The sequence below is a fragment of the Elgaria multicarinata genome, chromosome 8 (assembly GCF_023053635.1).
Source record: "Elgaria multicarinata webbii isolate HBS135686 ecotype San Diego chromosome 8, rElgMul1.1.pri, whole genome shotgun sequence".
Classification (NCBI taxonomy): Eukaryota; Metazoa; Chordata; class Lepidosauria; order Squamata; family Anguidae; genus Elgaria; species Elgaria multicarinata.
Genome location: NC_086178.1, coordinates 73633166 through 73656759, shown reverse-complemented (window position 1 = coordinate 73656759; position 23594 = coordinate 73633166). Strand labels below are relative to the sequence as shown.

The 23594-nt window shown below is 40.9% G+C and overlaps 1 protein-coding gene across 2 annotated transcripts; it reads left to right on the top strand.

The window, feature by feature from the left end:
- The first annotated feature begins 2521 nt into the window (after positions 1-2521).
- On the top strand, positions 2522-20680 carry OAT (ornithine aminotransferase). Of its 2 annotated transcripts, XM_063132781.1 has the most exons (11): positions 2533-2626; positions 4931-5070; positions 5895-6113; positions 9873-10097; positions 10569-10664; positions 12257-12384; positions 13955-14077; positions 15805-15933; positions 17764-17877; positions 18336-18480; positions 19867-20680. In XM_063132781.1, exons 3-11 carry the CDS (start codon positions 5915-5917, stop codon positions 20025-20027), a joined length of 1320 nt encoding a protein of 439 aa, XP_062988851.1. In that variant the 5' UTR covers positions 2533-2626; positions 4931-5070; positions 5895-5914; the 3' UTR covers positions 20028-20680. The 2 variants fall into 2 exon arrangements, with proteins under 2 accessions (XP_062988850.1, XP_062988851.1); XM_063132780.1 differs by lacking the exon at positions 4931-5070 and having other exon boundaries at positions 2522-2626.
- Positions 20681-23594: the final 2914 nt, after the last annotated feature.

Sequence of the window (23594 nt, the reverse complement as noted above, 5' to 3'; positions counted from 1 at the left end):
AGGTAAGCTCAACTGAATTCAGTAGGACTAACTTCTGAGTCTATAGGATTGTGCTGTTTCTTCTGGTTCAGCCATAAGGCTTAGTTTTATAATCTTTCATATTCTCAAGGGAAGTTTAACTGAGGATTTCTCACATGATCACATGAACTGTTTTTTATTGGAGGAGGTGGGTGGGCTGAGGAAAGGAGAGATTTATCAGCAGAGTCCAAGTGGCTGGGCCATGAAACATTGCTAGGTTGGCAGAAAACAATAATCCATGCACCAAAAAGCCAGGTAAGGTCAACATCTAGAAGGGAAGGTACAGAGATGAAAAACGTAAAGAGTGGAAATGGTGGAATGGAAACAGAAAAATGGAGTAGCAAAGAGATGACAGAAAATAAATGAAGGTAGAGAAGTGATAGCTGGGAGAGGAGAATTTACAAGATAACAAAAAGTAAATAAAAGACGTTTTAATGCTCTTTCTACCGGAATGTTGCCTTTTGACTTTGAATTTTTTAAACTGGAAGATTCACCTGGACAGTCCTGAAATGAATATCTACATGTTTGGTATTTAGATGCTCAAAATCTAGAAATGACCATGGCAAGGAGCCAATTGCTAGAAGAACAATATTTCCCCCCTCTCTATGCCACTTGGCTCAACCAGGGGGTGGTTTTCACGGTGCTGGGTTGGTGCTGCCTCCCTCCTGGGGTGATGTTGGATAATCCTGATGCCAAGGAGGGAGTGTGGGGTTTTCAGCGGCCTTCTGGGTACCAGAGCCACTCCCCGCTCTCTTCCTAGTGGAAGGAGACCAATCGCTGGTTGCCTTACACCAGGCACTGTCCTCATATTGGCGTCAGATGGGGGAAGAGCTGTACTGACGTTGCTTCGATTTAAAAAGGTGGGGGTAAGACCCTGACTTTTTCAATCTACAGCTGTGCGGGAAAGCCCTGCGGTGGCTGCGAAGCTGCACTTGCACTTGCATTGTGTAACGCACCACAGATTCTCAGCCACCACAGAGCTTTCCCCATGTTTGCTTCTGCTTTTCTACTGGAGGGTCTAGGCCTGTAGCCAGAGGGGGTGGGGAAAGTGGGGGTGGGTGGGAGTAGAGAGGAACAAGATTAGCAGGAGATCTGGCCCAATCAAGTGACAACTGAGGAAGGCGGTGTAGACGAACTCTACTCGAAACAAAGCACTCCCTTCCCAAACCCCTTGGTCACTCTTCCTAGGTCAGTTGCAGGTTAAGAACTAAAGAATATTCCTGATGAACTGGATCAAAGATCTATATAATTCAGCACTTTATTTGCCACAGTGGTCAGCCAGATGAATCTGGGAAGCAGAGAAGTCATAGTCCTGTTATCTGTTCCCCGGCATCTGGTATTAAAACATATCCCTTCTTTGGAGAGTCTGTTTAGCTATTATGGCTAATCGTTTTTATTTACAAATAATTAAAATTACCAACGTCCAATGATATACAGATCATTCTCTATGGTTTATCTAATCATTTAAAAAAAGCTATATCCAACTCTATTCATTATAAGAGAGAATATTTAACTTCCATAACTGGTGCCTGAGCTTATTCTCTCCCCCCCCCCCCTTTTTTTCGTTTTCTGTCTTTTAGATTGTAAGCCTCCTGCTTGCAATGATATTCTTGTTTTTCCTGATCATATCTTAACTGCACTGGGACTTTTTTTTTTTTTTTTACTGTAGAGAGGGATACAAGTGCTTTAAATACTGCACCCCCCTCCCAAACTTTGCTTCTGTTAGGGGGAAAGCAGCTTCAGAAGGGGTGATATTCAGTGGAGAAGCAGGAAGGGGTGTGTGTGTGTGTGTGTGTAATGGAAGTATTTACTTAACCCTTTCTCCACCCAGTTTTCATACTTCAGTTCCTCCGTCTCCACAACATCTTTTCCATTTACTGAGCTTTTTGTTTGCTTGCTTTTTGTTGTTTTAAATGCAGATATCCAGGAAAATTTGGATCCAAAAGTGACGCAACCCTATTCGGATTCAGTCCCTTCTACTGAGGGGGATTTATTTTGAAATAAACATTTGGACATGTTTCTGTACACCAGACTCAAAACTAATTATTCCCTCCCTCAAGTACTGATTCTGCTAATTTTAATTCTGCGAGCAGGAATGGAGAACTTCTCAAGAGAGAGGCCATAAAACCAATATAGTGCAGTAAGTGTGCTCTTAACTATACAATTGAAAGAACACATGGGTCAGGAAGAAAGGGCAGTTAACGCCTAGGCAGAATTGATAGCTAATATATATACACTGGGGGGAGAAAAGAAAGAGAAACCTGGCTTTTTAACACCCTCTAAAACCCATCGAAGCCTCCAGAGAAGGCTTTTCTACCGCCGAAGTCTGATTGGTTGGGAATGGAGAACTAAAAAAGATCAATGACTGGCAGAGATGGGACAGCAGCCAGCCAATAGAAAGCGGGGCTCTCGGGGGAGGCGTTATCGCTGCTGTGTGATTGGTGTTGGCGTGCAAAGGAAGCCAATGGGGCATCTCGGCGGCGGCGTGCCTTCTCAGTGGGCTTGTGACGTGGCCGGTCTTTTCAGCTGTGACAGGCGTTGGAGGAAGCCGCTGCTGCCTTTTGCTCGTCGGGCTCTCGGCGGAGGGAGAAGAAGTCGGTTCTCGAAGGTACGGCGGAGGGATTTGGCGCGCTTACGGTCCAGGTTTGGGTGGGGTGGAAAGTGAGAGGTAAGACGCCGGTGTCCTTCTGGCCGGGCTTCCTCCTCTGAATCCCTTCTGACCTCGGCCTGTCATTCTAGGGCCGTTCTTCCGGAGGATACCGAGGAAAGGGTGTCAGGCATGGCCCGCAATTCAGGGCTAGAACGGACCTCTGGACGGAACCTAGGCTCTAAAAGTGCGATATTTTGGTATTTACATAAACAACCCCCCCACCAAAAAACACTTCCGCCCTATAATGCTCTGCCTGCTTGTAGCCTCCTCCCAGCTTAATTTGGCGCAGAGCTGAGTGTCTGTTTATTGCCAGAGAACAGCAGCTCTACAGAGCATGTAACCAAAATCGTATCTCCTGAACATGGGCAGAGTGTTCGCCCACCTGGCTGTAGCCAACGTGTATCCATCCACTTGGATGAAGAGGAAAGCACTTCTGTATATGTTTCATTCATAGGCAGTCTTGCTATAGAAATTGATGCACAACAGTATCCTTTAGACTGCTATAATATGTGAAGCTTTATCGTTATAGACTCCACAATATAGAACCTGAATAGGTTTCTTCATTTCTCTCTGATCTGTAGAAAGCTAAAGGGCTTTAGGGGTCTCAGAGGAAGATATCTGACTCTTCCTACTTTTCTTAGAAGCATTGTTCTGTCTGGAATTTTGGCTGCAATCTGATGCACGTTTACCTGGGAGTAAGGCCCATTGAAACTGATGAGGCTATCTTCTGAAGACAGAATTTGCACTATCGGTGGTTAGCACATTCTAATCAAGGTGTGTCATTTTAGCATAACACAGATTGTGGTGGAAATGGCCAATAGTTTTTAAGAGCTACCTGGCTTGAGAGAAGTATTGGCCCCTATAGTATAAATGCATATTTTTGTCTCATGGGTGCTGCTTGCCAAACCAGCTTTTGTGGGGTTTTGAATCCATACAAAACTTGGCAAACCTGTTTACAAAGGCAAATAGTGGCTTGACCAGAGGTACTTCTTCCATGCTAACTCTAGCTCTCTGAAGAAATATTGTTTGTTCCAGCCTGGCATTTTCTATTTCCCCTGAATAAATTCATTTCCCCCAGCTAATATGGTGGGCTCAGTTTTTTTGAAGCTTGAAAACTTTGCTTTCTTGCAGTTTCTCCATCTGCATCACTGTCTCTTGTCTTTGCTATTGCAACTAGTGATATGTCTGTAGAAATATTTGGCATTGAGAGGTATCATCAGGTTGTAAAGTTTAAGCATTAAATAGATAAATAGACTTGAGAAGGCATAATTTTAAATGGCTTTACTTCAAATTAGGAATGCTTTTACCATTTAGGTTAAGAGTTAAATCTTTTATATAGAAGAAACTGCCTCACCCCCTTTATGTGTTCCATTATATTGGGGGATTTAAAGATATTTCTGTCTCATTTGGCAGGATTAGCATGTGATGGAAACTTTCATAGCAGTTTTGACTGCATTCATAGTATTGGAACTGTCTATTTTATTAAGCCAAATCTTAATCTATTTCTAAAAATAGCATCTGTTCCTTGCCTATGCCTGTTAAACAAGCTAGATTATTTTCTGTGAGGGGTGTGTGGGGGCCAGGCCAGTACAGCCCTATCACGTTGAGTAATTCAGCCTGATGTAACTTTCTATGATGCAATTTGAAATCTGGGCCTCATCCAAATCTTAGGTGGTGAGATATTTGTTCTTTTTTGTGAAGTCTCTAAATGTCATATTGGAACTCTGTTAACATCCTGTGTTAATATTAACAGGAGTACCTATTTGCTTTAAAAAACAAACAAAAAAACAACCTAGTAAAGTTGTATAACCTCTTCATATGCTGTCATTGTAGGACATGAACAGCATAAACATATGCATGTTTACTCAGAAGTAGATTTGCTGTGTTAAGTGTGTTTAGGATTGCAATGTAGAAGGTCTTAGAAATGTGTTCTAAAATGTACTCACTGCTACAAAATTGTGCAATAGAATAGAATTTAATACTGTGTTTATCTCTGCCCAGCGATACGGGAGAGGTAGAAAGCTTGTGTGGAGAACACAGTGCAAAGATATAGAAATGTGCGTTCCTCTTGCATTCGTTAATTTTGCATTTGCCTGGTGCTGTGCAAGAATGCTAAATGTACTTTAATTTAATCCTGGACATTGTAAACATATTGCAATTTAAGTGTAGCCCTGCTGTTTTCAACTTGGCTAGGATGATTAAAAGTTCTTTTCAGGTGAAGAGTTTGTGTGATATGCTGTTCAAACCATTTGTGACCTACAGGTACATGTAGCTGGTCTGGTCCTTTTTGGGACAGGAGCAGTTAAGAATTTTTTTGGAACCCCTCATTTCCACAGCAAGTTTTTTGATTCCATGTTTAATCGTGTCAAAACATATTAAGCAGCACACATAATGACATAAGTGTAAGTATCTTTTAGATAAATTGAACAGATGTTACTGCAGGTGTCAGTTGCCTGTAAATGTTAAATAGAGTTGTGGCTGAGTTGTAATCCAGTACTACTGCACGCCTTTTTCTTGCCATCTGCAAAGGTCCTCTTCTTGCATGGTGGAACCTGTAGAGAGGTTGGTAGTTGTAGGGCAGGAGGAGACGACCTATCCTCCTATCCACCTGGTTGGTTTGGCAATGCAGGTGTAGTATGTGGCGCCATGGAAAGAAGCCATCTGATCTCTGTAGCCTCTCCAACTAATACTTGATTAGGAAGTCTAGCATCTAACTTTCATTGCAATGAAATTGTGACATGTCAAAACGTATTTGCATGGAAGCTTTGAAAATGCTTCAGCAAAATATTGTCGTCCCCTCTCTCAGTGGTGAGAAATTCAAGGGGTAGCAGTATCTGGTTTAGTTTCCCTTTGAGAGAAGACTGGACATCTATGGTGTCATTGTAATATTTGCTTTATTTATAAATATACAAGTACAAAATAAGTGGAGGCAAGCAAATATTCTAGTTAACTTCTGGAAAGTTTCTATCTCATTTATAAAGTAGGAGTTGCACTGGCTGTTCTCTGAAGAATTTTTAAGAGTGCAGTAGGCTCTAGATTGCCTTTCATTATGTTGAAATGCTTTGAAAATACTTGAAGATTGTCTTGCAAGTGACCGCGACGATTTTTATAGGTGTCTGTGATAAATATTAATGAGTTCTTTTGCAACTCTGACACTGAAGCTACTGTTCTCCATGGATCTCTAGGTTTCTTACCTGTTTTTCTATGTTAATTTTTCTCTTCTCAGGTCTGTACCATATTGTAATCATGTTCTCTAAACTGGCCTGTCCGCAGTCATTTGGCATTCTCCGTCGGGGTGTTCATGCTTCAGTGAGTTCAGCAACATCAATTGCAACTAAGAAAACAGTCCAAGGCCCACCATCATCGGATTACATATTTGAGCGTGAAGCCAAATATGGTGCGCATAACTACCATCCACTCCCTGTTGCGCTTGAGAAAGGAAAAGGTATGTATTTTTAATCAGTCCAATATGTTCTAGGCAATAGTGACTTAAGCAACATTTGGTAATATACATCTTAATTCAGCCATGCAATTTCAGCTTTCCACTTTCCACTGAGGTATACCATCATGGCTACAGTGGTGTTTCCAGGGGGACAGAAATAGTGGGATGCTGTAGCTGCTGCATATGCTCTCTTTCCTTTGTTTGCATCTCCATTCTTGCTTTTTCAGAACAGAGAACACTGAGTCTGGAATGCTCTTTCTTTCTTTCTTTCTTTCTTTCATCCAGCTGAGAAACAGCACAATCTGTGGTTGCTGCCTGAACACTTGGTCTCTCTTCCATAGAGAAGGAGCAAGCTCACATGTACTACTAATATGGGAAAGGGGAGGAAGGGGCTGGCAGGCAGGTGTTTAGAGTTGAACACTGTGACCTCCCATTCAGTTTGTGCCAGCTTGTCTTTCTATGAGAGAAGCATCAAAAATGAGATGCTTCTCTCATAGAAAAAGCGCAGATAACATAAATAAAAGCACAATAAGCAGCTTGGCAGCTCTGGGCTGTCATCCTTAACACACGACTCCAGAGCCCTAAGTTCTAGGCATCAACTGCTACTTCCTAGCAAGCTGCTTTTGGATTTGAGTTCTGGCCCCAAGGGACCTAATAATAAATCTCTGCTTGCCCCTGCAGCTACTGGGAGAACTGCAGTGTGCCAGCAAGAGAGACATTCTTGTTTTGGCATGGGGTAGTCTTTCTGCTTTCCCTCCTATCAGATTCCTGGACAATACTGGCTGGGATGCTGTACTCTGAATAAGGTTCTTCCTCCTAGCCTGTATGCTCATGTCTCCATCTCTCCTGAAATATTTGAAGAACAGTCAAGCGGATGGAGTTGGTTGACATCTAGGAGAGGGGGTGGGTTCCACTCGGTTATGAACCTGTATTCTTGGTTTACTGCTCCTTTCTGGTTTTGTTTCAGTGCCTGGCTAGAAGAAGCTTCCCCTTAGCTGACACTGATGTAATATGCAGAGTTGAGAGTTATTCTAATGAGAGTTGAGAGTGATTCCTGCTCCCATAATACCAGAACCTGGGGTCATCCCATGAAGCTGATCTGTGGGAGATTCAGGACAAATAAAAGGATGTGCTCCTTCACATAGTGCATAGTTAAATTATGGAATTCACTACCACAAGATGTAGTGATGGCCACCAATTTGGATGGCTTCAAAAGGGAGTTGGATAAATTCCTGGAGGAGAAGGCAACCAATGACTACTAGTCATGATGGCTATGTGCTACCTCCAGTATCCGAGGCAGTAAGCCTGTGTGCACCACTTGCTGGGGAACATGGGTGGGAGGGTGCTGTTGCACCATGTCCTGCTTTGTTGGTCCCTGGTCAACAGTTGGTTGGACACTGTGAGCAGAATGCTGGACTAGAAGGACCCTTGGGTCTTATCCAGCATCAGGGCACTTCTTATGTTCTTATGATCTGATCTGGACACAGGCTCATATTTGCAAGCTAGGTAGCAGCAGGCAAAGGGTTTTATTTTGCCAGTCTTTCCCTCCCTGATGACGGTTGAAGGTAAGTATTTCATAAAGAGATGTGAGGAGCAGTCTACAGCTGTCACTTGCTGAAACAGATCTGTGACTGTTTATCTATTTCTGGCTGACTCTCTCTTAGCATCTGAAACTATCTCAGTGGAGATGGCATCAGTTCTTTGAAAGCTTGTGAGAGTTCGAAGCATGTAAATGTAATGTTTCTGTTCGTGCTAAACTGGGGCTATTAGTGTAGCTTCAGTCACAGAAAGCTGAAAAGTTTGGCCAGGTTGGAAATCTTCCATCAGCAAAAATAGATACTGACTTGTGTTTCCTCCCTAATAGCTATATGTGCTAGATGGTATGTGCATGTCTGCAGGCATCTTATGTCCAAAGTACCTTTCTCACCCACTTGGTCTTTGCCCTTGGAACACTTAAACATCACTAAATGTTATCCCCGCGTACTTGATAACAAGACTAGACTTTAAAAAGCAAATGAACTAAACCAATGTGATAGCTTTCCTAATTTTGATGTTCAAATGTCATTCTGTACAGGAGAAATACATCTTCTTAGTAACTGCTATAGAACACACACACATGATTTTCTCCCTTCCCCCCAACCCCCAGTGCCGCCTCTTCAGTTTTGTTGTAAAAATTATTGGACTCTTGGTTCTGTCTTGGTGCAAAGCATATATTGAATTGAGCACATATTACTGGGCTGCCCAGGACTTGGGACACCAGCTGTTTACCTCATTTATCACCTGACCTCCCCCCAGTGCCTCTGAAGCGTCACTGCATTTGGCAAGCTTTGCTGCATCATGAGAATGCATCTTTAATCTAATTAGAAACTCAAATAGTGCCAAAGTCTAACTGTTTTCTTGCTACTCTGTAACCTCGTAATGCTTTTAGTAAAACATAAGCACTTGGAAACTACTTACAGGTCAACTCTTTTATTGTTTTACAATTGCAAATTAACAGCTTTGTAGTGTAGTAATATCTCATCGAACGTGTTTGTTACACTTTTCAAGCTGCCAAAGTGACATGCACCCATATCAAGTGCTTCCTTGAGGACAAGTAAACGGTTGTTTCGTCTTGGTATCTTGCAGCCTGCTGAAGCATAACCCCTGGGGAAAAAGAAGGCAGCTGTGTAGCCTTCAGCTCACCTTGGAGATTTGAACATTAAAACAGCCTTTTCAGCTTTTACCTACAAAGGGCTTCCTTGATTAAACTCATCATGCGAGTTTATCCATGTTTGGTCTACCTTGGGTAAATTTGGGCAGGAACTGTATGTATGAGTGAAAAGTCAGTGTGACCTGAATGGAAAAATCTGCTCATCACATGTGGGAAAGCTTTTGGTTTCCTGTAGTCTTTTAAGAAACTTGTTGGTCACTTCAACTAACAATTACTTAGTCTTTAGGAAGCAGTGCCTGGAATGCAAATTTGATACCTATATCAAATAGCTATGGTCTTTCCTAGCTGAATTAGTATTGAATACTGTTTGTGGTTGTCAACAGATTACTACAGGCTGTGCCAAAATATAACCTGGTAGTTCTAGCCAAGGGCAAAATTCTGTGGCAGTACATGCCACATGGTTAATATTCCTTTGGCAAAAATGTAGCACACTTTTAAGGTATTTTTAAGGGAAGCGGTTAACAGTAGGTGGGTTTGCACTTATTTTTAGCAGTTTGTACTTTTAGACATAAATCTGTTCTAATCAATAATACAGTGTTTGTCACGATATAACCTAAGAACTGTTCTATCATAAAACTTCTAAGCTACCAATGTGCTCTCTATGAGTGCAAGACAGCAGTTCTTAGCCTGTAAAAGATAAAACTTTAAGTTAAGTCTTTCTGTCCTATTGGGGAAATGGAAAAATGTGAACTCTACAATGGTGTCATTCTGGCCAAATTTTGTTAAAGCAGCCACTCCATTCATGAAGTGTGTTGGGATTGTTGTGCTGTTTTGCAGAAACTTTATTTATTTGGCCGTACTTTATCCCATACTACTTATCAGTTGAATAACTTGCAGTACAATCCTATAAATGTCTACTCAGAAGTAAGTTTGAGTTCAGTGGGACTTTTAGAAAAGTGATTGCAATTTTAAACAATTCTGTGACTTTCGTCCTATGCTTCACTTCCTCAAACAATAAATGCTCTAAAATTATTTTGAGTTATTTTGTACTAGATGTGTCCTATTAGCATTGTCCTAATACCTTAACTTCCCTTGTCCTATTTTCTTCCCAGGTGTTTATGTGTGGGACGTAGAAGGCAAAAGATACTTTGACTTCTTAAGTGCATACAGTGCTGTCAATCAAGGCCATTGTCACCCAAAGATTGTTGCTGCTCTGAAATCCCAGTGTGACAAACTTACCCTTACCTCAAGAGCATTTTATAATGATGTGCTTGGTGAATATGAAGAGTATATCACTAAAATGTTCAAATACAACAAAGTGCTTCCAATGAACACAGGTAATGTTCCTGTCCTCCCAAAAGCATATGAATGAACATATCTGTAACTTAAGTGGAATGCTGTAGGGGACAGTTGTGGATCCCCGAAGTTGGAAATTGCTTCCTGAGAGTTTGGAGATACGTTTGGCACCAATTTCCGTGCCTGCTCTGATCATTCTGTCGCTAAGTAAATATTCCAAGAGGATAGATTGCCTCTGGGGGCCCAGGCCCTACACATTTTCCCTTGAGAGGAGAGGTGTATATACAGGATTGAATCTTTTTTGTGGGGACTAGTGCTGCTTTTTGCTTCCCCCCCCCGAGGCCCTAGATACTTACCATTCCCCTCTTTCTGTAAACTCAATAAGGGGTGCATTTATCCTACCTGCTCTGCACAATGTACATCTGTAGGCGGTCTATACTCTGGCTTCTCATAGTAATGGATGTCTTCTTCTCTCCCCTCCTCCCTCCTTTGTACGTGCTCTTTTGCCTTAGGTGTGGAGGCTGGCGAAACAGCCTGCAAGCTGGCTCGGAAGTGGGCATATACAGTGAAAGGAATTCCAAAATACAAGGCAAAGATTATTTTTGCAGGTATGTTACAGCTTAATAATGTGATTCAGGTGGGGAACTTAGGAAGCTGCCCTGTACTGAGTCAGACCATTGGTTCATCTAGTTAGTATTGTCGACACTGACTGGTAGCAGCTTCCCAGGGTTTCAGGCTGGAGTTTATCTCCTACTTGGAGATTCAGGGAATGGAGGCTCCATGTAAAGCAGGTGCTCTGCCACTGAGCCACAGCACCCTTACCTTTGGTTAAGCCAAATGTGATGGAAATTGTAGATACAAAGGCTGTATCTAAAAATACCTGGAGGGTGCAGCTTTTTCTTCTTTTGATCCCTAAATGCACATTTCCCTCCCATTGACAGGAATGGGAGGGAAATGAACTACTGGCATTGTAGCCTTGCGGATTCAGGGATACCCTGAACACTCCCCTTCCTTCCCATGACTGGTGAAACACCACCAGTAGTACAGCTACACCTACAGAGCTTTTTGCAGGCATGCCAGCGTTTCCTCCAAGGCAGTTGTTCTGCCAGCCAAGCTGCATTTGCACTCATTCCAGAAGCCCCTCAGGCTGGCTGTAGGATTGCAGCTTTAATTGTATTGGGCTCTACTTCAAGGGTGGGGAACTCCTGTTTAGCTCCTGGGGCCCTGATTGCTTTCTTGCTTCTTCCCTGAGGGGCAGATGACCCTGGATCATACAGGAGTTTTTCCATGCAGAGAAACTTATTTTCTCTGTGCAAGAGAGGCATGAAATGATTGCTCTATTCTTTTCTCCTCATGAAGAAAAAGGCCATCCTTCTCAGCGGTAGAGGAAGGGCTGCCTTTCTCCACTGCTGAGAGAAGAAACCCCAAATTTATCTCTAGTCAGGGATCATTAGAGATAAGATGTGCTAGAGAGAGTTTCCTGTTCTGTACATAAGAACAGCCATGCTGGATCATCTTTTCTAACACTGGATTCACACAGTGCCAACCAGCTGTCGACCAGGTACCAACAAGCAGGACATGGGTGCAACAGTAAACCCCTACCCATGTCTCCCAGCAATTGGTGCATATAGGTTTACTGCTTTGGGAGAGGGATGTGACTTGAGAGATGACCTCCGTGGGTAGAAGATCCACACCCATGTTCTGCTTGGTGCTATGTGGATTTCAGGATGTGCTGAGAGAAAGGGGCAGATAATGGCTTTTCTTCTATTTTGGAAGTTATACAATCCAGCAGTTGCCGTTTATTGTTTAGATAGACCAGTTAAGAAATGTACTTAAATGTAATCCTCTTCCAGTATCTTTGTATTACATGATGTTTAAAATCTAAATGTGGATATATCTTCTTGTAAACCAATATTGGGTAGTGGAGATAAATTTCTATTGGGATATATAAAATACATGGTTTGGCTGGGGCCATATTCCTAAAATTGTGATAGAGATCATAGTTTGTAGAGGGACGTGATCTACGACCCAACCATGTTCAATGTAATACTCCTTACGTTTTTGAAATATATGGTGTGTGATAACTACTTTGGCTTGTTGAGCTAACTGGGTTCCATAACTAACATAACTAAACAGTAAATATAGGTGCTTCTTTTAATGTGCAGTCTCTCTCTCTTTCTTTCCTTCTCTTTCATACCAGCTGGCAACTTCTGGGGAAGAACTCTTTCTGCTATTTCAAGTTCTACAGATCCCTCCAGCTATGATGGTTTTGGACCATTTATGCCAGGTTTTGAAGTAATTCCATACAATGACTTGCCAGCTCTTGAGGTACCTCAGAATTTTCCATTCTATGAAGCAACCAAGCATTTTTTTCTATATGTGTTTTCTTTTTATGTAAACTGCCCTGGAAATCTGACTGAAGGATGATATAAAAATGTCCCTAATAAATTAGAAAAGTGCTGCTGCAATTTCAGAAATCGGTTCTGGGTTGTGTCCAAGTGCAGGTCATTTCACGTTGAGGTTTCTCTGTGATCCTGTCCACAGGTGCATGTGGCTGATTTGCACGTGTACACTGATCCTAATTGGTTGTGGACTAAAGCCTTGATCTCGTTAACTGTAAGAGCTCATAATTCAGCAGTGAGAGAGGTTTTTAAAATCAGTAAAGGCAATACCACTACTTGGTATTTTTTTTCCAGTGGAGAGTCATTGCTCCTTCTAAGAGCCAAGTGGATGGTCTCCATGCCAAAAATGGAGTTACCCACAAACAAAAGGGAGGATTCTGCATGTTGGGGGCAGCCCCAAGGTATGCACAGCTAAATAACATTAAACGTATTTGTGTGGAGGGGGAGGGCAAAAGGAGACCAACAGAAAATGTGGACTATGCAAGTGGAGGGGAGAGGGAAGGGAGGGGATGTGCACGCAGCCCAATGAGACAGCAGCACATAAAGGATTCATGACTGGGGACAGGTCCTGCAATGGATGTGCTTTCCTGGCTCCCAGCTTGAAGAGTGGTGAGGAGGACAGAATGGAAGATGGTAGAAGCAGGAAGGAGCGTGGTGGTGGCCTAGGAAGGAGAGCAATGAACAAAGAAGGAGTAAAAACAGCTGGGGTAATGAATAAAATGTTATTTAGAGCAGAGAGTGAGGAACACTGGAGAAGGCAAGAGTCAGAAGTGGAGCAGACTGGAGACATCACATTTTATTGCTGGTTTCACTTGTTTCTAATTGAAATATCAAGTACTGGTAAGGATTTTATGTATTTATTTATTTATTACATTTTTATACCGCCCAATAGCCGAAGCTCTCTGGGCGGTTCACAAAAGTTAAAACCATAATAAAACAACCAACATGTTAAAAGCACAATTACAAAATACACTATAAAAAGCACAACCAGGATAAAACCACGCAACAAAATTGATGTAAGATTAAAATACAGAGTTAGATGGTATAATCTAGGATAGACTGTGCACTCCAGTTGTCCCAGTCTTTCCACTCTGTGTATATCTCAGGAGTGGGTAATATTGAGTATAGTGCCATTGGTATACCACCGAAGTATAATTTAACCAGAGCAATTTTTTGTGGGTATTTTGGCCAAAATTAAATAGAATATAATTTTTGGTCTTCCATGTTCAGAATATTTGAAAACCCTTTAAAAATTTAAGCCACAAGCAAACTTAATCTTTCTGATAATTGGTCATGTATACTTGTGGGGTTGAAATGAAATAAAAAATCTTGTCCTTAGTCATAATCTTTAGTCATAATCTATTGCGATACGAAGTCAATAGGAGCAGACCTATTTAGAAGTTAGATGCAATGTGACTTGTGTCGAGGGGCGGAAACTACCCCTCCATAACTGCATTCAGTGAATTTGTTTCCTCTGTAATATGCTTGTCCTTTAGCGTGCACTTCAAGATCCAAATGTAGCAGCTTTCATGGTGGAACCAATTCAAGGTGAAGCTGGTGTGATTGTTCCTGATAAAGGTTACCTAACAGGCGTGCGAGAGCTTTGCACAAAGCAGAATGTAAGTAAGTTACTGCGCTAAAAAGAAAACATTTAAGCTTTGGAAAATGGCCAAGCCTTTTAACTCACTAAAACAATGGGTCTCTTTCTAGGCCAATGTTAGTAACCGTCTAACACTATTATATATTTCAAGACACATGCTAGTTATTTTCTGATATTGCTGGTCATAGTAGCATTTATCTAACGTATATGGTTGTAGCTAATTTAGTCTAACTTAAACCCCATTCATTTCAATGGGCCTCCTCTAAGTAGGACTAATGTTGGGTACAACCCATAGCTTCCTCAATCTTCTAAAGGCCTAATGGTGTGTGATACAGCATTTTGCAGAAATCAGTGTTCTTATTTCTCAAATGTGAGCCATTGCTCAACCCTAGTATCTTATCAATCCTGTATCTATCTTGAGCAGACGGCAAAGTTAGTGGAGTATGCTGTGTGTACCCTTGAGTTTGGACTTTATCCCACTGGTGGGTAACTCATACCTTGTCCTTTTCACTCTGTTGATGTGGCTGTTTTTGAGAACAATTTTGTTTACCTTCGGGTACAACAGTGGTGAATTTCATCCTGTGGAATTTTTATAATACACACACTATTTGGACTTTACCATAAAACAGAAGGTCAGATAAAAATGTGGATTATGGATGTGACGAAGAGAGCCATATGACAAGATTTTACTTTGTAGTGAAGTTTTGTAATCTCTTCCTTTAAAAAAAACATGAATGGCAACATTGCTCATTGTGTAACAACTCACCAAAGCCCTGTCTGCAAGCTTAAAGTAGCTCTCTGGTGTACAGCAATTTTCTTGGTGGTTAATAATAATATATTTATTTTTTACCTGCCTCTCCCTCTGGATGGAGGGGGTGAACAACATTAAATACAATACATAAAACTAGTTAAAAAGAGCATATACAACCAATACAATATTAAAATTACAATGGGGAGGTGATAGTGAAACTCCAATAATACTATGCAAATAACATTCCTTCTATAGATAGATAGATAGATATGAAAGGACTATTAAGTAGAAACACTGTAAAGTGGGGATCTCCACACCTTTTGAACCCATGGCCACATTTGGGAATTTGATAAACTGCTGTGGGCACCACACAAAATGGCTCCCACTTAATGACTGACGTGGGGCAGGGCTAGTCAAAGGTGAGCTGAGGAAGGGTGGGGGAGAAACAGCAAGGTGGGGAGAGAAAAGGCAAAGCTAGCAGCTGGGAATGGGGGAGACAGGAAGGCAAAGGGATAGAGAAAGAGCAAGGCTAGAGGCTAGGAGGGGGAGAAACGGTGAGATAAAGAGGTGGAAGGAGGCTGAAGGCTGGGAGGGAGAGAAGGAAGGCTGCCCTAACATTTTCTAAGGTTTTTATTGAAACAGATTTTTTTTAAGAGGACAGGGAGGGGAGAGTTTCATGGGCATCGTGATGGGGACCCCTGCTATGAAGCATTATTGGCAATTGAGGTTTCACCCCTACTGTCTTTTAGGAATAGAGGGGAACAAATGTAGACTAGAATCCTTACTTATGAAAGACTACTCAACGTACGACTGTATCACATAATAAACATATATGTGATACAGTCGTGTGTTGAGTAGCCTTTCATTTGTTTGTTAAACGGTCATATTCATTTCCGGTAGTTTGGAATGTTGGGTTGAATTTACTTTATTGAGGAAATATTTCTCTTTGAATATGAGTGGCAGCTTATACATTGATCCTTTTGAAAATAAAACAGGTTCTCTTTATTGCTGATGAAATTCAAACTGGGTTAGCTAGAACTGGGGAAATGCTGGCTGTCGATCATGAAAACGTTAGACCTGACCTGATCCTGCTTGGAAAGGCCCTGTCAGGAGGTCTTTATCCTGTAAGTATTACTTCTTTTTGGAGTTTTCAGTAAATTAAGTACAAAGCTGAAGGGTCATTGATGGAGTGAAGTTAGTCAGTACTATATTCCAGCATTCAAGTTTTCACAGTATAGCAGTGCTCAAGCATAAATGATTCCCATTTGGTAAAAAACAAAGTCTTATGGGAAGAAAACAATACAGTACAATCTCACAGAAAGACATAGGTGTTGCTGGAAAAGCTTGTATCCATCATGTTTCCATCGTGGAGGGAGCAACCTTTGTAAGCTTTTCCATGTTGCCCTTTAGGTGTTACTGCTTTGCTGTAATTTCTTTGACACAACATTTTTTTAAACATAGGAATCAGCTCTCAAATTGAGAAACGCCCTGTGGTAGTTGTTGTAACATGCCAACCAAGGAAGTAAATGGTTCTTTGTACCATTTTTATATAGGCTATAGCAAAGGGCCTATTGGATAAATTAGTCCATAAGAATATAGCTTGTACCTTAAGCTTCTTCGATATGTGCTTGACCAAGCTTAACATAACTTTGATCTACACTATTTTAGAATAACTGCAACCCCTGTCCCCTTTACCTGCACCTGTTGTTGTAGCGGCACTACAGCCCTGGCTTTCCAAGGTCGTCAGAGCTGATACAACCCAGATATACTGGGATCCGATACTATATTGGTTGATCACTAGCAATTCACGCTTTGAAAAATGCATGAGTTTTGTTAATGTAGAATTCAGGAATTATTTCCAAACTATGATTGTTGGTCTGAAATGCACTGGGATGATTTTTTAAACCTATGACAGCTCTAATACTGGGGTGCACACTCTGTGGGTGGCACGTGCTCTCTAAAGATGTATTTGCTGCCTCCCATGACTCTCACAACTGAAATTATCATACAATTTGCTTCTGCTGCTGCCAAGGACATTGTAGAAATCAGCACTCGGAAGGCCTGCTTCCCAGAGGACGCTCTAGGAACTAGCACTCAGAGGGCCTATTTCCAGGTTTTGAGGGAAAGTGCGTGTGTATGAGTGCGGGGCCCCAACCCCACAACTGTCATTGTATGTGGCCTTTGGGGCCAAAAAGGTTGTGCATCCCTGCTCTAATACTTGGAACTTCTCCACTGTTAGTGAATTCAGATGGGCAAGTACAATAACAAACTGTCAATCATGTAGGAAAAGATTTATTTGAAGCATTGTTGAACTTCATTTCTGAGCTCAGGGAAAGCTGTTGTCCTGTATTTCAGTTCTGTATTGACTTATGAATGGGTAAACTGAAGAACAGAAGCAACTAGTCCTACATTTCTTGACTGTTTTTGAACTGAATACTCAGTATCACTTAGGATGGAAAACTTAAATACACCTTTTTGGAAGTAAAATATATTGAAATCAATGGGTATTGCCTCCAAGGAAATGTCTTTAGGATCAGGATGTTCAAGTTATCCTCCAGCTTTAAGATGAAAATAAAAAAATCCTGCTGAGTAGCCCGAATGCTACAACCAGCAATTTGGAGCCTCCTTTGTTTTTTTTGTTTTGTTTATTTTAAGGTGAGTCAGTTCAAAAGCTGTAAGTAAATGCTAAATACAGTAAACATCTACTTGCACTGCAATATGAAAAAACACCCCATTGTCATAGGTATACATACTACAGAAAGCAGCAGGGCATAAAAAATAAGCTGGCACTCTGTATAGCAAGAAGAACTTTGTAGGCAGAAGGCAGCAAAGTGTTTTGGAAGCACTTGTAATTCAGTGGAACGCCTGCAGTGTTATAAAGCAAAGAACATTTCCCTTTTTAACCTTGAGAGTTTTTAATAAATGTTGTCTCACTACAGAATTTCTGCCCGTAGGTTTCAGCAGTACTTTGTGATGATGAAGTTATGCTCACTATTAAACCTGGTGAGCATGGTTCTACGTATGGAGGGAACCCACTGGCCTGCCGGGTGGCCATGGCAGCACTTGAGGTATGTAAATAATAGTCTGAGGCAGTCTTCCTCATCCAGGTGCTCTCCAAATGTGTGTGGACTGCAACTTCCATCATTCCCCAGCATGATGGGAGTTGCTGTCCAGTGCACCTGGAGAGCACCAGGTTGGGGAAAGCTAGTTTACGGGCTTCAAAACACTATGATTTGCACTAACCACATTGCAATATAGAACTGTTAATTTTCCTAAAGTTGCCTGTTCTCTGAAACTAATTATAAAACGCAGTGCAAATACTAAACAAATAACTGCCAAGCAGCCATACATCTGTTTTGTATCATACATGTGTTCATTTCTTTGAAATTGAGTATTTCTGCATATCTGTAACTTTGGGAAATTGTCCTCCACTTAGCGGCGGTGGTGTATACTGAACTTCATATTTACATTGTTGCAGTAATGCCCCAGTGTTCAGCTTTTTCATCTTGTTTTCAAACTGCTTTAGGTAATTGAAGAAGAAGAGTTAGTGAAAAATGCAGAAATCATGGGCAATTTATTGAGGAATGAACTTATGAAGACACCATCAGATATTGTGGCCCATGTCAGAGGAAAAGGATTATTAAATGCTATTGTTATTCGGCAAACTAAAGGTAAGGAGATCATACCAAGGCATCAGTGTGACACAAGGGCTCATTTTAATTCTTGCAAAAAAATTATGCCAAGACCCAAGTTCAAAGGCCATAGTGCAATATCCCATCCACTGATAAAGGATGGGGTGTTGTTGTTGTTTGAGTGGGGAAATGGTTGTCATATTCTCCCCTGCTCCCCTCATCACTTTAAAAAAAAAAAGTCAGGATAATATGTCCTTTAGTAGCAAAGGAGGAGCACTTGGCTGATAAAGAGGGAGGATAATATGCAAGTTCTGAAATGGAGAATGCTCTGATAAAAACGTTTTTAGACAGCCCTTGTCAATTTCAGCTGAAGGCTTGCTTTAATTTCATTTATTACATTTCTATATCACCCAATAGTCAAGAGTTCTTTGGGTGCTTTGCAAAGATTAAAAACCTTAAAGATACAATATTGTAACATAATATAAAAAACCATTTGCATACAAACATATCAACACATACATATCTACATAAAACCATATTTATTTATTTATTTAGAATATATACTGCTCCCCATTGAAACATTTGTTGTATTAACAATTAACCATAAGAAATCCAAGGACCCATTAAAACCCTGTCAAATGCCTGAGAACAGAGGAAGGTCTTAATCTGGAAATGAGAAGATGTCAATGTTGGGGCCAAGTGGACCTAATTGGGGAGATGATTCCATAACTGGGGGGGGGGCACTAAGAAGGCCCTCACCCTTGTTCTCTGAGCCTCCCTTGGAGGAGGGCACTCGAATGTTGAATGTAGTATATGGCTAGGTTCAAACGAGGAGAGGTGCTCCATTAGGTACTGCAGTACCAAGCCGTTTAAGGCTTTATAGGTAAAAACCAGCACCTTGATTCGGGCTCTGAAATGTACAGGCAGCCAGTGCAAATTAGTGTTACATGTTTGGGAACTTTTCATCCCTGTTATCAACCATAGCAAATTATTTATTTGTATATTCTGTACAGCACCAAGTACATTGTTGGTGCTATATAAATAGATATTTAAATAAATAAATAAATATAATAATAATAATAATAATAATAATAATAATAAAGGCCTGCTGCTGGTGTAAAATAGATAGTAGTCCAAAAAGCTTGGCAAGTTATCTGCTGGAAAAGGTTTATAAGATCAATACTCAATAATAAGATCAAGATCAAGATAGGGTGTTTAAAAAGTGGAGGCACAGCTGCCTCCGTGTGGCCACAGCTCAAATATTCCTCCAAGGCTGTTTAGAAATAGTAGCTTTGAAGAAATGTCTGCCCTTAATTGGAAAGGAACAAAACTGCCACCTCTCTCCTGTGTGCTTTATATTACGTGATGCTTTAATTGATTGTAAGAGAAACAGCTGATGGTTTGTTTTAAATTTCGTTTTTGAAGAATACGATGCCTGGAAAGTGTGCCTTCGACTCCGTGACAATGGAGTGCTTGCCAAACCAACACATGGTGATATCATCCGGTTGGCTCCCCCGCTAGTGATCAAGGAGGACGAGATCAGAGAATGCATTGAAATTATCCACAAAACCATTCTATCATTTTGAAGGCACCTGGTTCAAAGTGTACCTGCGGCTTGATTCCACAGTGCTACTGCAAAAGCAATGTTCTGGAGCCCCTCCCTGCTTCCCTGTTTAATGTTTTTCATCCTGTTGGGGGTGAAAACCCAAGCCTTCTAAAATCAAATAGTGTAAACGTTTTTATAATGGACCCAAAGAAAGTGAACGACTAAGTTGTTTTTACTGCATTGTAACTTTGGAAAAATTGGTAGGCTTTGTTCAATGAATTATGGATTTGAACTGTTTATGAACATGTCCTTACATTTCTGCCAAAGTTTAAATTATAGAAATCTAATGTACCAAAATGCTAACATCTTAAGAAGCTATTTAAAAAAAAATATCTTTGACACTTTTATGGAAGACTGAAACCTTAATGTTGGTGCTATTGCTTGTATCCTGTCAGGAAAACTTAGCTTCAAAGGATCAAGAATGGTAGAACTTTTTTTTTAATGAGTATCTGTTCATAAAGGTTGATCAAATGATATGTGTGCTGGTAAATGGCTTGTTACTTTAACAAGCAGATTCCTTTTTTATTAAGACTAATGGCATGCTGGCATTGGATACAGATTCTAGAACATGTGATCTTCCTGTCTGGGGGATTATAAAAAAAGCTGAATATAAAGGTCAAGATTGTTCTAAAATTGGTGCTCATTTTTTCTTTTTAATTAGAGCATAGAAACTCTATTAATACAATGAATAATAGATAGCGTAATATGAGAGGTTTGTAACTTTGTTGCTGAAGCATTACTTAAATTCTTTAACAGGAAATTATGGCCTGAGACTTTTAAAAGTGGTGTTTTATAATATATGTGCTTAAAGATTGTTCAGCCACCTTTATCTTGGCTAGTCGCTTCTTTCCCCTGAAAAACAATATGTATGACCATTTGTTACATCAAGCTAATTACAATGTCCATTCCCGATTTGGCCACTGCAGATACTTTTTCTAGCACTTTACTATTTATCTCTACCTATTTACAATATTTGTATACTGTTCCAGTGAACAGAATAAAAGCACCATGTTAAAATAATATTTTAAAAAGAAACTGAGTTCTGTTAAAACTGAGTTTTGATAAACAGTGGCCAGTCACTCAAGGAAGGCTTCCTGAAATAATGTTTTAAGGAGGCACCAAAAACAACACAATGTTGGCACCTGCCTGACCTTGAAAGGCAGGGAATTCCATAGCAAGGGGGCCACCACATTGAAGGCTCTTATCCTGGTGGACACCAATCGGGCCATAGGTCTATGTGGAACCACCAGGAGCATGCCCTCTGATGACCGAGTAGGTTGGTAAGGGAGAAGGCACTCTCAGGTATTCTGGTCCCAAGTTGTAGAAGGTGTTTTAATACTGCAGCACTACTGTGAGTGATAATGGGACATTCATTGCAAGGTTTAGTGCCCTTTGGATATCTGAGCCCTAGAGCCTTATGATGTCTGGGTAATAAGTTATATTTACAAATGTAAAAGCAGAGGCATGTGGAAGTGTGCAAGCACTCCTGCAGGAGGCAGTGGTTCCCTAGAGAGGCTTCCTTTACTCAAAGGTGCTTCACATCCACTTGGAAAATGCTCTCTCTCTTATCCATATTCACACTGCAAAACTGATGTTTGTCATGTACAAACCATCTGACCACATATTTCTGACCTTGCTTTTTCTCTGACCATTCTGGGACTGGGGTGTATGTGTGCGCATGCCTGCCCTATCAAAACTCTGGGAGTGCACCATGTTCTCACTAAGGGTCAGGGTGCTCTCCCCTCTTTATGCAGCCAGGATAAGTGAGGAGGCTTTCAGCATCCTACTGTACCTCTTTCTCCTGACTACTCCAGCTACTTACAGATGTCTTCAGAGTTGCCGGAGTGAGTCCTCTGCCATCTCACTGCAGAAAGTCTTCTTATCCCCTGCCTCTCTCAAGACATGTCATTGGTTGGGCAATGGCTCATGGCCAGCTGCTTACCCCATTCTACAGCAATGTTGTTGCCACATCGACCAGTTCTTTCTTTTGATCTTGGTGGAGAATTGTTGGCCAGGTGGAACTCCAAAGAGCAGGCCATACACACTTGTTGAGAAATATTAACATTCTATTGTGGGTGCCCTGCACCCTCATCCACAATGATCAAGTGAGCCAAAATCATAACTCTGTCACTAGCACTATAGCATTGTCAGCATATGCTGTTAAGGATAGATGTCTTCAGGAAGATAGCTACCCTTATTCCTGTTCAACCAAGCTTTTCCCATAATCAGTAGGATGAATTTTTCTACTTTTCAGGAAGGGTATTTAAAGACAAGGTGAAAATACTTCAAGTTAAGAAACAGCAATAGAATTACAGTCAAAAGGCTAATTGGAAAATGAGGAATCCAACCGCTATCCATTTAAACTAGATTGTCTGCATGAACAAACCAGTACAACAACAATATAATATTGTTGCTTTTTTGGAAATGCATTTGAAAAGAATGGTAATTATCAGTGATCTAACCGGAACAAGAGGTCGGACATGTTTGTAACAGCTGCTCCCTGTTCATGCAGGAAAGTTTGTCCAATGTGCAGATTATATAAAACTCTCTTTTAAAGTGTGGGTTGGTAGTGAGCGAACCACAGGTACTGCTCCTGGTGAACATGTTAGGTGACTTTTATGCTGGGAACAGATGTCAAAGGCAGGGCAGTGATAACATCAAAGATTTCAGTATTTTCACATTGCTTGTCATGATGGCTGTTGTGTCCTGTATCTGTGACCATTTTCTCTAAGATATGTTCAATAACATACAGGTTCTTCAAAAGCCTTCAGCATCATTACTCCATATTGATTTTGATGTGGTTTATACTGTCTTTCTATTTTTATATGCATTTTAGTATGTTATAAATTGAACTTTGTCAGGACCTATTCACCGTTGAACAGCTAAGTTGAGCCGATTAGTTAATATTGCTTTTACTCAGTGAGGAATTGCTTAAATCAAGATGCAGGCAACAGCAACTAATAGCAAGGAAGACCAAGACCTAATTGCAAGAAAGGGATTTGAGAATAAAATGGTCAATATCATACTGCCTTTATACAAGTCTATGGTGCGACCACATTTAGAATACTTGTGTACAGTTCTGGTTCACACACACTATACGGTATATAGTATTTCTGGGGGTGAGGGAGGGAGGGATGCAGAAAATGACAGCTAAAATGAACGGGGGGAAGGTAGAGCATCTCCTCTATGACGGAAGGATACAACCGCTGGGATTATTTAGCTTGGAAAAAAGGATATGGGGAGACATGATAGAGGTGTACAAAATTATGCATGATGTGGAGAATGTGGATAGGGAGACATTTTTCCACCCCCTCTCATAGTACTGGAACTCAACAGGGTCATCCCGTGTAGCTGATCAGTACAAGATTAGGGCCAGATCTACACCAAGCAGGATATAACACTTTAAAAATGGTTGAAAATTGTATATGGAGTGTGTCATGGCCTCCAACAGTTGTCCAAACCATTATAAACCGTTTTAAAGCATTAGAGTAGACCCTGCCTGAGACAGATAAAAGGAAGTACTTCATACAAATACTTTTATCTGTCC

Excerpts from the sequence above, each read along its gene's own strand:
- OAT (XM_063132780.1), top strand. The coding sequence starts at position 5,915 with ATGTTCTCTAAACTGGCCTGTCCGCAGTCATTTGGCATTCTCCGTCGG. Across the intron at positions 14,078-15,804 it reads AGCTTTGCACAAAGCAGAAT|GTTCTCTTTATTGCTGATGA; the intron begins GTAAGTAAGTTA and ends AAAATAAAACAG. Across the intron at positions 17,878-18,335 it reads TGGCCATGGCAGCACTTGAG|GTAATTGAAGAAGAAGAGTT; the intron begins GTATGTAAATAA and ends AAACTGCTTTAG.